This window comes from Brachyistius frenatus, unplaced genomic scaffold, assembly GCF_029030835.1.
Source record: "Brachyistius frenatus isolate BFR_SWC_R1_liver_20210118 unplaced genomic scaffold, ASM2903083v1 Contig_206, whole genome shotgun sequence".
Taxonomy (NCBI): Eukaryota; Metazoa; Chordata; class Actinopteri; family Embiotocidae; genus Brachyistius; species Brachyistius frenatus.
This window is the reverse complement of record NW_027210805.1, coordinates 479,426-494,058: the sequence shown is the minus strand read 5'-3', so window position 1 is coordinate 494,058 and position 14,633 is coordinate 479,426. Positions and strand designations below refer to the sequence as shown.

The 14,633-nt window shown below is 45.6% G+C and overlaps 1 protein-coding gene across 1 annotated transcript in view; it reads right to left on the bottom strand.

Moving 5' to 3' along the window:
- The window catches only part of sorcs3a (sortilin related VPS10 domain containing receptor 3a), a 172,571-nt gene extending 160,378 nt beyond the window's left edge, over positions 1–12,193 (bottom strand). Inside the window, exon 1 of the mRNA XM_069719088.1 lies at positions 11,278–12,193. Coding sequence (XP_069575189.1) covers positions 11,278–11,931 — 654 coding nt within the window. The 5' untranslated portion in view covers positions 11,932–12,193. The remainder of the gene's footprint in view (positions 1–11,277) is intronic.
- Between the last annotated feature and the right edge of the window lie 2,440 nt (positions 12,194–14,633).

The window sequence follows — 14,633 nt, the reverse complement described above, 5'->3', positions numbered from 1 at the left end:
CAATAACAAATGAAAAGGTGAGTCACAAGTCAACTGAGCCGAATTCATTAAATAAAGTTGGCGCAGAAGAGCTCTGCCGTGCAACAAATCACCGTCCTCGATCTGAGCCGTCTCATTTAAATTCCATTACGTCTTCACACTGGCATGTTTAAAATCAGACGGGGACCGAAATGAGATCCATCCCCTTCTAGATAATTGATACCGCCAGAGTCTGGGCAGGCCACGCGCCGAAAATGGGGCATTATTCATAATTCATCAAATTTGATGTAACTGACTTACTTTTGAAGTTTAAACAATAACATGGTCATTGTTAATACGGAAAGCTGATAAACACTTCATCTGTTTCCAGTGAGAAACGAAGAGGATCTCACCGATTGTGGCATTTTACAGGTTCCTTCCAGTCGTGAGTCAGCCTCACCTCTCCGATGAAAAGGTCAGGCCCGAGAGATAATGCTCCTGCCCTTGTATTGTGACACCTCTGGGATAATGTGTGATAATTAAAAGGGCTTTGCCATATGGATACTATCGCTTGCATGCTGTGTGAGTCAATGGGAGCCATTTGTGCCTGATGGGGGTAAAAAAAAAAAGAAATTAAAAAGAAATGCCAACAGGAAAGAAAATGACTCATCAGATTCAGCATTGTGTTTGTGTTGGTTGGAATTTGTCGAGCGACCAATGACAATAAAATAACAAGAAACAGGGGTGTAACAACACACAGGGGTCCGAGGGGTCAGCTAGTTTTTTTTTTAACACTAATCGTCACACCCCAATCCAGCAAACGCAGCAGGAGCATTGAGTGGGAATAATGTTTTCTAACAACTGAGTTAGGATCTATTTTTAGCTCAGTTTTGGCCTCTACCATCATATAGCCAGTATCGCAGCAAAGCGTGGAATAAACACGCCCTTCGACTAACTGGAAGCATGTCTAGGATCGTCTAGACATGACAAGAAAACGTACGTAAGCAAAGGCAGGTCATGTGACGGAGGTCATGTTGACAAACGACGTTGACGAAGAAGAATAACGCTAAAATCCGGTCTTTGGGAACGTGTTTTCAACATGGTTTTCAAAAGCACGTGACACTGTTACGCTTCCCTCTAGTGGACGGGCGGGTGTATCACACTTTACCGTGACACTGGGTTGAAATATCTTGGTCTGAGGTTCACTAAATGTTTTAACGCTCTTAAAAAGCTGGTTGTTAACGTTGGGCCAAAAGAAATGCCATCTAATTTAATTATATTAGGCACGATAATGTAAAAATAGTTGTTAATCACCGAAATACTTTAAAGATTTGTCGTAGATAATGCTAGCGTCAGCTCGAAGCGGGCGGATTCTGACTCCTCGATCGTCGACGTTGGCGAGTGGAATGAGTGTAATTCTGAAACAGCGACTGGATCCGAAGAACAGTTTAAGGGAAGCGACAACAACGGAGTTCACAGGTCAGACGAACGTTGACGAGGAGTTGGCAGTTTTGCCAGCGAGCGGTGCTAATTATAGCAAGAGAGGCCCGAATCTGGTGAAGAGACAGTCAGGAAAGGAGAAACAAAGAGATATGCCAGCTACAAACAGCTGTTTTTTTTAGGCACTCTGCTGGTTTTGAGCCATTACTGTGAATGCTCTAATTAATACATATATTCTTTAATTACGAAACAGGAGCCTTATGTTGCTGCTATAAGTGATAAACACTTGGTCTGCAGTGAGAAGTGATACGTGGTCTGAAAAGTTTGGGAGCCTCTGGTTGATGGGAATGACGAGAGCAGCGAGACGGCACAATACCGTACGAGTCAGTTGGCAGGGACCCGAAACAATGAGCTGAACGTTGCTAAAAGGGACAGAGAGTTGGCTGTTGGCTAATTCGCCACTACTTCAGCGGTGGAGCAAACTCCTCGTCACTTTATAGTCATTTGATTCATTACTGATGTCAGAAATATTGATAAATGAATGTTTTATATAAGAAAATACAGCACCTGGAAGAGTCTCACAGTGGCTCAACTGTTACTTTCCTTATTTTCACTGCAGCCTGGAGGCACATGACACACCAGGAATGATCCTGAGCACCATTGATTGTAAAGGCCCACTATCAGTCTCTGTATGACAGGACTGGGGCAGCGCTGTGGCTACCTTCACCCAGAGTTATTGGGATTTAGAGGGTCTGAAAGCTTTTACTTTCTGGGGTAAAATAAAAAAGAAAACGTACAAGGAGGAGGAGTTGGCGGGTTCAGGACGAGCTAATGTGCTTATCAGCAAATGACACAGCAACATAACTGAATATTCAAGAGGCTCCCTTCATTACTACTACTACAAAATAATAATAATAATAAAAAAAAGAAAAAAAAAAGTGATAAGGCTTGACATTAAAAAGAGAACAAGCCGGCATCCATGCTGCCTTTTATGTGCTGCTCTCAGCATGACGAGCCACGCTGCAGAAAATCGCCGGGCTGTTGACGCAGGCAAAAAAAAAAAAAAAAAGAGGCTCGCAAGCTGGAGCACGTTAAAAGTGTCAGACTAAGGGTATTTATTTAGTTGTACGCCTGTTACTGCTCATTACTCAACATTACTGCTTGTACAACCTCGATGGCGCGAATAGAGGAACACTGAGGAAGCGGGGGGGGGGACTTTATTACAGCGAGCGAGCAAAAAGACAAATTATTTCGCAGCTGAAGTTGCTGTAAAGTAAAGGAGACATCAATGCTTTCTTTTCATTACGGGTTCGCTGTATATGATTATGCCCATTTGCCGCATGTTTTAGCTACAGCGTTGTATTTCTATTCGTATTTGGCGGCAGTAAAAACAAACGGCCCGCCGGGGGAAATAAATAAAGACTTGGAACATTTTAAAGCTGCAGCTCTGATTCTTGTTTTGTCAGTTAAATATATTTAAAAAAAAAAAAGACGGCTCTTAATTCAGCTTGTTTTACTGTGTTAGTGGCGGCTCACGTCCATTAGCGGCAACGCATATCGACACGTGCAGACTACGAGTGGCGTGCACACGTCCTGTTCGCACATTTATCAGCTGCGGGTCATTTTCCAATCTCTGCAGCCAATTGCCGGACGAATGCGGCCTCCTCTCTCGTCCACGCCGGCAGCAGCAGATGAACGCAACAGCTTTGTTCCTTTGTGCATCAGCTAAACAAACTCGATTACAGGTGGCAACAGTTTGTTTGTCAGTAGGCGCCAGGTGCCAACTCTCAAAGACGCTCGAAAGCAATTATGAGCCGAAACAACACATTAAACACCATTTGGCGGGTATTTCCTTCTGCGATTCTAACACGACGACGATGAGAAAAAAAATTAAAATAAAAATGCATAGAAAGTGATGCAACCAGCGCCAACAGCGGTGTAACAAATGCGTTTTTTTTTTTTTTTTTTTTACTTTTACAGCAGACAAAACAAATCTTCCACTTCTCACTGTTTCCATCAGCAGAAATAGGAACAGCTGCCTTCAGATCTTCTATTCTATCTATTCTTCGGACCACTTCAAGGATTGCTCGTGAGTTATCCTCTTTGTGTGAGCGGGCAATTGTGGTAATGATACTTGATGAAACACAGTGTAACAGAAGCACAAGAAAAGAGGTGCCATTATGTCCATTAAAAGCAAAAATCGATTCTGGAGTTACGTGAGCAAACATTGACCACCTCAAGCTGCTGCTGGTCATCGCAGACCACTTCAGACTGTTGCAGCAAACCTCCTGTATTGTATTACATTTAGCCTGGGGGGGCCTTTTCTTTTTCTTTTATTACAGCTTTTATTTTAGGGCCAAGACTATGTTTTTTTTTTTTTTTATTATTCTTTTAAAAGTTTCAGTTAGAAACTTTAAAAGTTGATGTTGACAACTCATCGTTGGTCCTGAAAGAGCTGTTCTGATGCTACTTAATTACTTCCAACGGGTATGTCGAGATATGAGATGATTATTGATCAACTGAATAGTACAAACAACTTTCAATATAATGCAGTCCAACACACTCCCAACTCCACAGTTCTGTCCAGCCTTGGCAACAACCCACCGTGACATCACCCAGCCTGCCATTTCGTCCGCCTCCATCTTGGTTTTATCGGAGCCAAAAATCAAAACCCAGAAAGCCAACTGCGCTCCAAGCATGTCAATCAAACCAAACACGCCTCCAAACATAGCTCTCTTTGAGGCCTATTATCTAATTAATGATAGAGATATTTTCAGAAGGACCACCAGAACACTGATCAGAAGGGGACACCATAATGACTTGTGGAAAACATTTTTTGACTTTGCATTTTAGGAGAGAAGCAGCTCATTTTTGATTTGGGATTCTTTTTGAAGGAGAGGATTTTTTTTTTTAGGCCTAGTGGCCCTCAGTGGTATTGCACTTTAAGGCACTTCCGCATTGACTTTTCAGACCCACGGATTACGTGCATTTTTATTTCCATTTAATTTGAATAGAAATGTGTCAAAGCACAACTAATGGCTTAAGAAGCTGGCGTTTCAAATGACGCAGAATCTGTCATTACATCAGAAACTGGCTTCTAGTTTCCTGTCAGTTTATATAACGATTCCATACCTTTATAATGGAAATACCACACATCAGTCTTTGCGGTAATTATACTCCAGGAACACGGCTCGCATTTCTCTGAAGGGCGGATCATTTTGGCGACGAGTGTCAGCGGGGAAGTTCGATGACGCCAAAGTCGAGTGGGTTTTTTTTTTCACACCGATTGGTTAAAGCTGCTGCAATTGTTTCAAAATGAACTCAAGGTTTACGTCCGGTGGGATGCAACGACGATTACCGGTGGAGCGTACCCACAGCGTTCACACAGTGGGACTGAGAACACGCAGCATCAGTGGGAATTAAATGCCACAAGCTGGAGGTAACGTCTCTTCTTTACTGGCGATGGACAGGCGTCGATAGCGAAAGCTCTACCTTGACCTGTCTCAGTCTGCGGAGTTCAGAGTGCTTTTCTCTGCAGGATTATGAAAGGGCAGTGCACTTTCTCTTCCAGCGCAAGGTCCTCCCTTGCAGAAAAAAAAACAACAACTATAAAAGAGCTCGAGGTTTAATAATTCATTGATATCCATGACCACTCACACTCTCCTTTACAGGACAGGATTATATTAGCGCCGTAGCCATCGAGCAGTCCAAACAAACCCCTTACGGCGTCATTAAAATTTTAAAAGCCGCTCGGTGTGGAGGCCGGGTAAATAAGAGACAATTACTGCGTTTGATAGAAATGTAATGCGGCTCCCATTCAGAGGAGGTATATGGGCAAACCTTAGAGGCGGGAGAAGACTTATAGCCGGGTGAAGGATGATTTATTTAAAGGGCACTTTTCAGGCTGAGTTCCACGGCAGATAGCGCGGACAGTCAGGAGTTCAGTCACGTCCCGGAGCATTTTACACAGCCTGAAGAGAGGGGGTATTAACAGGAAAATAGAAACCCCAAATCAGGAGCATCCGTCTCCCGCTGCCATCAGTGAAAGATGCTCGCGCAATCTTTGCGGTAATGTGGTGGTGGTGTTGGTTGGGGGCTTGGGGGGGGGGTGTTTAAGCAGGTTATTATCATTAAAATCCAAATGGAGATAAAGAAGCAGACCTGATTGCAAAGTTAATGCGGCGTGGACCCGTTTTTACAGCCGCTTTCAATCTCTCATAGATAAACCAGTAGATCACTTTAATTAGACAATGTGTTAATTGACTGCAGGTCCTGGGGTGTGATGTGTCAACATTAGTCCCCATCAATGGCAAACCTCCTCCAGGCACGACGAGCGTTCACTCTGAGACGAGATACTGAGGGCGATGGAGGCTGTTTCTGGCTTTTCTTCTTCTTCTTCTTCTTCTTCTTCTCCTTCTTCTTCTTTTGTGTCTGCACTGTTGTCTTTCCGGTGACCCGGTGAACTCATATCAATGCATGGGAGAGACGGAGTCTGCAGAAGGAGGACGGAGGGGGAAGAGAGAGGCTAAGAAAAACAAGTGAGGCAGAGTAGACACAGCGTGCGGTCTATCGCTTCGCTGTGGTCTGACATTATTATGTGCTCATCGCCTGGCCGCTTCTCCCCTGGCTTGCCCGTGTTTGGGAAATGGCAAGGGACATCAACATTACAAGGTATCGCACTTGGCTCAGGGATAGTAGAAAGAGAGAGGAAAAAAAAGAAAAGAAAGGTGGATAAGGTCAACATGCAGTGTGCCTCCGGGGCTCGATATTCCTGAAGTCAATCCGAAGATGTTCCAGCTGTGCACAGCAGGATGAAGACGGTGGGAAGAGGATGGTGGTAGCCTTTGTTTACATTCTCCTCCATCGACATGGTAAAAATTAAAAAAAAAAAAAAAAGCTATCTGGCAGAATAGAACTCAAACTAAATCAGATCTGACAGTGGGGTGTACCAATTTAATCAACACAGACTCACACTAACGCGCGCAAACCGCTCGCTACCTCACACTCCTTCCGTCATAGTGTCAGCACCCTTGTAGTGCCGACCGGGATCAGTGGCCAAGCGTATGATTATACTCAACTCTCTGAAGTCGTCGTGGCCAGCGTGGCAATCACACAGGAAACATAACGAGGCCATTAGGGTTTGGGCGGACGCAGCCTCCGAAGCCTCTCGTCCAACCGGCGGGGTTTCCACTTCGCACATGCTCACGGCCTCAAAGCCTTTTAGCGGCTTGATGTGATGCGAGATCGGCGGCGGCGCGCTGCAGCGTCCTGATTGGATGGCTTTCTGAATGGCTTCCTTAATGCGGCGGCGTCTCCGCGCCAAGGAGACTTCTAACATGACGTGACAATTTTAAGCGCATCCGCTGACCTTTACCAGGCGTTATAAAATGCAAACATTGTGCTGACTTAGTTAACTTTTAGTAAAAAGGAGAGAGCTGGAGTTTGTTTTGTGTGTGCAGCCATTAGGAGTTATATGTTGATGGCAGTAGCTCTGGTTATATTTACAAATGACGTCGTTAGCCGTGGTCTCCGTCCCACGCTAAACCCTGCTCCCTTTTTATCCCACGTAGCTAAATTCACTTACGGCTTTCTGAGAGGAAACATACCCTCGCGTACATTATGCGACTCGTCCTACAGGTGGAATTTTAGCGCCAAAAATCACAATTCGGGTTATTTCATGGCACTTAACACAGCGAAATCCTTACGACAGAACTTTACAACGTTGTACAGAGGAACCGAACAATTCAATGATTCCCTCAACGAACCACCGACAGCGGGAAGGAAAAACTGTCTTTTAACAGGAAGAAACATCCGACAGAACCAGGCTCGGTGGTGGGCGGCCATCTGCCTCGACCGGTTGGGGTGAGAGGACAGCAGAGAGAGAATTATTACAGGACATCAAGTTGCTTTTAAACAGCGCGTTGAATCAGGGGGGTCAAGAGTGAGCATCAGCCAAGAGTCAGACTCTGGAGGCCAGTCAAGACCGATTTCTCCATTCATGTTTTATGGTGCGTGGCTGCCTGCCACGACATCAAAAAGAAAAAAGAAAAAAGCACCAAGAAAGCAGCGGGGTGAGAAACAAATTTGTAGACACTAATTAGACGAGGATTAGAGGAGGATAGATGGAGGGATAAGGGGAGCAAAAGGCTCGCTGCAATGGCTACATTATTTATGATATTCCAGTTCCCCCCCCCTCCTCTTCTTCCTACCACAGCAGACGGCCACCAGGGTAGAGAGAGAGGGAAGAAAGAGAAACAACTTTATTATATATTAGCATCCGTAATTTAGGCTGAGGGGTGAGAGGGGTTGATAGGAAAGTGAGCGGGAGCAAGAATGGCCCTCTACAACCTAAATCACCTCGCCTGGCTGCAGACACGGTGCTTGGAAATACAGCTTGTGGCTCTGTCCTTGTTGGCGAGTCTCTGGGCTCTTTTTTTTTTTTTTACACAATGGATGCTGCATATAATGACCGAAACATGCAAACAGCAGCCAGTCAGGTTGATGAAGAATTCCCCCGGTGAACGTTTCTGCAGGATGTCAAGGCACTTTCAAAACTGGGATCGTTTATCGACGGCTGTTCCAGAAAAATGTGTGTGTGTGTGTGTGTGTGTGTGTGTGTGTTGCTCCGTGACATTTTTGCCTTCAAATAAAAGCTCAAGAGAGTCAGCATGTGTTCCTCCGGCTCTTAAGAGGGATTTGGGAATTTCAAACACACACAGTCAGCTCTATCGATGACTCTGCCGGATACGGACGACCCGCCTCAGCGTGAGTTCCCGAGACTTTTCAAAGACCTCTCGACTCGAGCCCGTACCTTGCAACCTTATGCCAATTTCCCCGTGCACACCGCCGCCCTCCCGAACACACACTGTACGGAGGACGACAAAGAGAGCGGCGCGTGCCACAGAACATGAAACATACATCAAGGGGGGGGGGGGGGTAAAAAAACAACAACAACAACAAAAAAACGTGGCAGCTGCGAAGTCACCGCCGCGAAACGCTAATACTTCCGGTCGCGGTTTTCTTAGAAGGAATTCATTTACATTTTGAGGTTGCGGGAGCGATCTGAACGTTTACCTCAGAAGAGATGAATGTTTCAAGATCACACACACAAAAAAGAGGCGCCGCGAAAGCTATCCATTTTGTATTCAAGCTGTCAGTCGCGATGCCATTATGCTCGTGACTGCCGAGGTTGAGCGGTAACACGCCCTCAAACAAACGGGAAAAAAAAAAAAAAAAAAAGGTTCCTAGAGAGAAGTCGCTGCGGGGAAGCTTCATCGGAATCACGTTCATGAATATTATAAATGACAAGTCAGTCCCAACATGGCTGCCGCGGCGGTGCCAGTGAACATCTGAGGTTGAGGCCCCAACGTCACCTGCTCAAGCCCGAGGCGGAGACGCGAAGACGCATACGACGACAGACAGGGAGAAGCGGAGAGTTCGATCGGCGCGGGCGGAAGACAGCGGGTTGGACAGGTAACGGGGGAGACAGACGGAGTGCATTAGCCTTGTGGACACGCCTCAGAGGACAACACCAGTCCCTCTCCCCAGGGAACCCACAGCAGTGTCAAGTCCCACATGAGGAGTTCTCAGATTTATGTTGCAGTAACTCCCACATGGCCACAAGAGGTCACCTCTTCAGGAGAGTCATTTAAAAGTAGTGTAGTCTTTTGTTACATCATCATTTGGTGGGGCATCAATGGCTGACAAATAGAGAACACTGGGTTCAAAGACAAGAGTGTGCTGTGCAACATCTGTCCGCAGCTGGAATACACTGTGGATGTATGGGCCTCCAACACGAGGCCAACAGGGTCCCTGCTGTGGGGTTGGGGGGGGATTGGCAAACATTAAAAACAACCAGAGCTGTTGTGTTCACAGCGAGGACAGCCGCGAGGCCACAAACTGTCGAGGTTAAGGTGGACGAACCTCATCCATCCAACCGGTTCCTCTCCCTGTTAGCAGCTACTTCCTCTTACTCCAACTTAACAGTTCAGTGAGAGGACTTAAAGCTCAATCTCCCTCTCCATCCGCTCCATTCATCACCAACACAAGCACTAACAGTCGATGAAGATTAAGTAGCAGATCGTCTCTCTTGAGGATGCTCTCGAGGCCGGGCCTGGTTTCATCCCTTTTTATTTATTTTTTTTGCCTTGAAAGAAGAAAAGACTTTGAAATAGCGGCCTCGGTCCTTAAGATAATTATGAAAGATTTAAAGCCGAGGGGGGGGGGGGGGCGGCGCACAGTCACCTCCTCGCCCTCTGCATCCAGCGCGCACACTCGTATGGTTACAAACACGCCCGCGCGCTCACGGGGGCACGTCGGCCTCCAGAGCGCCTCAGTCTTCACTGCGGGTTAAAAAACAAGTTCATGCACCATGTCGTAATCAGCTCAGACAAGACTGAATATGTGGGATTTTTCTTCTTCTTCTTTTTTTTTTTTTTTTTTTTTCAAATGGAAAAAAGAAAAAAGAAAAGCAGCAGGAGGAGCAGCCACAACAACAAATTAGGCTTGCGAAACCACAAAGAAGAGCCCATGGGCTCCCCGTACGCTCACATGGTTGTGTAAAATGACTGATTCATTTGGGCTCGTTATTCTCCTCCTGTGAGGGCCCACTTGTGTAAGATGAGCAGGACTTTCCACCATTTCATATGCAGAAAAATAAGTCTGAATGCGCTCTGTGCCGTTTCAGAGAAGAATGTAAGTGGTGCTGAGAAAACTATTTACAGCTGCTGTAAAGACTTTTTTTTTTTTTTTTTTTTTTTTTACACATTATGGCAGCGGGCGCTCTGCTCTCTGACCCGCAACAATTTTGCAACACGCAGAGACAACGTGTTGTCACTCTACTCCCAGAAAAGCTGTTAAGGTTTCATTTTTCAGTCCTACAATTGAGCATCTGAGAACTCTCAAAGGAGTTTTGAAGGAATTTCTCTCACACATTGGGCAGAAATATGTTATGAAATCGTGATAACTGATAAATGAAGTGTCCGTGTCATTTGCCATCATTGTGTCAAGGAGGCATCTTATTCTTGGTGATACTGCAGATGAGGGTATGAGACTCAACCTCCAAACACCCCCTTTGGAAAGTGTGTGGTAATGCAACAAGGGATGGCATCATTTCGTTTGCAACATAAGAGCTGTATGACATATTTGCATCGCTCCGATATTACCTTTCAAAGAATAAACTACTCCAAGAAACCACAGTTCAATAAACCCCAAAAATCATATTCAAGTGAAAATTCAGAGGAACCAGCAGGAGTCATACGGAGGAGAAATTCATAATCTAAAGAATTTAAGGGTTTATTGGAGATTGTACAATAATTTATGACTCCCTCCTTCCCCGGTCAATTAATTTGGATGAAAAACCTCGCATCGGAGTGAGGAATGAATCATGCATACGCATATCTCAGATTCGCTGCAAATAAATCATAAATGCCCCCCCCCCTCCCCCGGCTATAAATCGCGACAAACTAAATATTAAACTCGACTTTAAAGCCACGCACAGGGAGAGGTGATTGCAGATGTTTTGGGAAAATGTCACAAAAAGCCAAAGACATGTTAGAAGTGACAGGATGCTTGGTGCGTAATTTCTGGGAGAGAGTCAAAGGTCGCTGCGGAGCACAATTCACACTGCTGCGCTAGTCTGGCATTTAAGGGACAGTGCGCGTCGGTGCGCATCTGTAGCTTCCAGTGCACCTGTTAACAGTGAAGCCAACTCCGCGGCGCGGCAGAGCACAGAGTCTCTGCGCTGTGCGTGACGCACAGGACTTCATCTGCCTGCTGGAAATATCCAACTGTCTGGACGGAGTTCGTGTGAAATGTGGAGTCTGAAAAGCAGCAGGTCGATCATTCAGAGATAGAATAATAAAGCAGGGTTGTACTCACGCTGCTGTTCTGTCCTGACCAGTAGACCACTGCGTGGTTATGCGCAGAGTCCCCCGTCAGAGCGAAAGTGCTGCTGGTGAGCTTAGACTCATCCTGCCGATTATTCCCTCTCCCTTCGTCCCTGTTCCACCTGAACTCGGACCTGCCTTGCCGGTGTCCGTCCAGCATAGAACCCCGATCCTCCGGAGCGCCCGCGTCCACGCCGCCTCGGCTGCTCCAGCCGCTCTCGCTGAACTCGGGACCGCTTCTCTTCGCTCTCCGGAGCGCAGCAGCATCCTCAACCACCTCTGCTTCATCTCTGCCGCGGCGACTTTCTCCACTGGACCCGGGTGTATCCTCCTGTGCGCTAACTCCATCCAAACGGACATCTCGGCGGGCATCCTCGGCATAAACGCCTGCCTCGCGGTCGCCGTCCGTTCCAGCGTCCTGCTCGGTAACCCCGAGTTCCCGAAACTCCACTCGGATGTTTTTCAGGGCGCTCGGCTCCTCCGTGCGTACCTCCAGCTGTAATTCCTCCAGGTGAAGTTGAACAGGCGACGGGCAAGACGCGCAAGTTATCTCCGCCCTGGTGTTTTGCAGGGTATGAGCGGCGATCATCACCCAGATACCCAGAGACAAGTGCGAGCCTGGGCAGAAGCCAGCCCAAGTCTCCATCGCTGACAGAGATTTTTTTTTTTTTGGGGGGGGAAGGTGAAGGACGGCTGGAGACCTTATCCGACACCTTAACTCCCTTCTTTCAGGTCGATAAAGAACAACTGACGCCTCGATTGTCCGTCTGGTTGTTGTTGGGGGTATTTTTTTTTTTTTTTGAGGGGGGGAGAGAAAAGTGCTCTTCAGCTAAACTGTTCACGTCCAAGGATCTTTGGTCGGGAAAGCCACCACACAGGAGGGAGGAGCTGTACAGCAGCCAGCTGCCGAGTGTGCGCCCGGAAGAGACAGAGAGAGAGAGAGAGAGAGAGAGAGAGAGAGAGAGAGTGTGTTAGAGCGTGAGAGAGTGTGTGTGTGTGTGTGTGTGTGTGTGTGTGTGTGTGTGTGTGTGTGTGTGTGTGTGTGTGTGTGTGTAGAGAGAGAAGGGAGGGGGTGGTGGGGAGTACAGAGAGAGAGAGAGAATTGAATTGAGAGAGAGGCGCTGTCCGTGGTGCTGATTCTTCTCCTGTTCTTAGAAGTAGTTCAGATCTGAGCAACACAAAATAGTTATATGTATCATGAAACCCCTTTTTTTTTTGTATTTGAGATTCGATTTTTTTTTTTTCTATACAGTTTTTAATATTATATTTTACTACCTGTGAAGCTTGAACTCATTAGTGCCATTTTTAAGTGAAATAACTTATTGGCTTCATAAGTACAAACAACAAATCTGGTCACATCTACATAACGGCGAGTCCTGTTAATATGCACTGAAATCATGTGTTTGGGAGATGAAGACTGAAAATAAGTGTTTAAGCAAAAGTATTTTATGAAAACTGACATCAGGAAGCAGACTGAAGGCAGAAGCTGCAGCAACACCAGTTATTTTTTTATTTAAAAAAAAAATAGTTATAAATGTATGGAGATAGCCATTTGGTCACTAGATTTTCACTGAAGCTATAAAAAAACAACAACACATATTTATTCCTGTGACATTAAATTATAATGTTATATTTTCAAATAAAGGCGAAACAAATGTATAACGATTCGTGTTGTTATCCTAATAAATGTCTACTGATTATGTGTATGAATTTCATTAAACCATGTCAACAAACGTGTTTACTTCAGATGACAAACATCATAACGAATACTTTTCAACAAGATCAGACCTCCAAATAGTTGACCGCTCCAATAAAAGGGGTTAACGTGCTGCCATTTTGGTCTGGTCTCTCTCTCTAAAAAAAAAAAAGGGGAGATCATGAAATAATAATATTTATGATCATACTAATGATAATGTCTTTTGAAGTGGAAGAAATAGGACGATATCCACGTACATTTTCAGTAATGTGACCACCTAACAGCCTCCACTGGTCACTGCTCTGTCCACATCCTGTGTGCCAATCTCTGTCTCTCTGTCACACCAAACTCCACACGAGGAAAGGAAAAAAAAGCTCCTTCGTGACAAGAAAACCCGGTTAGTCTGGCTGTGTAGGAGGCTGTGGTGGTGGGAGGAAGGGTGAGGGGGGGAGGGGGTGTCGGCGCTGCAGCACGCGGTGCCCCCACGGAGGCACAACACTCACTGATGGATTGGGAAGAATTGGCAGGGAGTTGCACCACTCCTCGGGGTAAATGAAGCAGCGCCCAGAGGCATGCGAGACTGAGAACGGGAGGGGGGGGGGGGGGGGGTTACTGTGCTGTTGCTGTTCAGGCCCGAGAGCGTGGATAGGATGGTGATCAAAACACTGTGTGTGTGTGTGTGTGTGTGTGTGTGTGTGTGTGTGTGTGTGTGTGTGTGTGTGTGTGTGTGTGTGTGTGTGTGTGTGTGTGTGAGGAAGAGGGAGGTTTTTTTTTTTTTCCGTGGGAGGAGTGGGTTCTTGTTTGAAGGCGTGCAGCACAGTTATTCATTAGTGATCGAGCGTGTTGCGTTCCTTGTCCGTCAACTTGACTGCCCCCAAATTGCGGGGGGGGGGGGGACTCAGGGGACTCTGCCTGAATTACTAGAAATTCCAAAATCATATCATTGCGTGAAACAGACAGCTGCAGAGGAAACAGAGCCTTTTTTATTATTATTATTTTTTTTTTATTGTGAAAGAGAAATCAGCTGGAAGCAACCGGTGCAGCAAGGTGACATTGATGGAAGGAGGAATTTCATCGGAGACTTTGTTTTTGTTGAAGTTCAATATTAAAGACTAAATCATATCAAATTAGTGTTGATAATTGTTTGCTTTTGTTAATGTTGAAATGACTTAATTAATTTTCCGTGATTTAATTAATTCATTAATATCCATTATTAGTCAGCTGCATCATGGGGATTGTGTTGGTCCATCCGTCCCTTGACAACATATCTACCAATTCAACGGATGCATTTCTGTAAAACTTCTCAGAGGATGAACCCTGTTCATTTTGAGACCTCATGATTCTTCGCTTTAGCACCACCAGCACACACAGTTTTGACTTCTACGCAATATTTAAAAATCTAACAAACATGTCCGCAGGAAATATACTGTATATTATGTATATGTACACACCATAGACTGTATATAAAAATGGACGTAGCTTCCGGGGGTCTGAAAAATTAGGCCAATGCAGAAGTTCCATAAACTGCAATACCACCAATTGCCACTAGAGGTTGGCTCCAAAAAGCCTCCGGCTCCATAGACTCCCATTCAACTTCTCATAAAATACAAAGTCAGTAAAAAAAATTCCACGAGTTATCTTGGTGTTGTTAG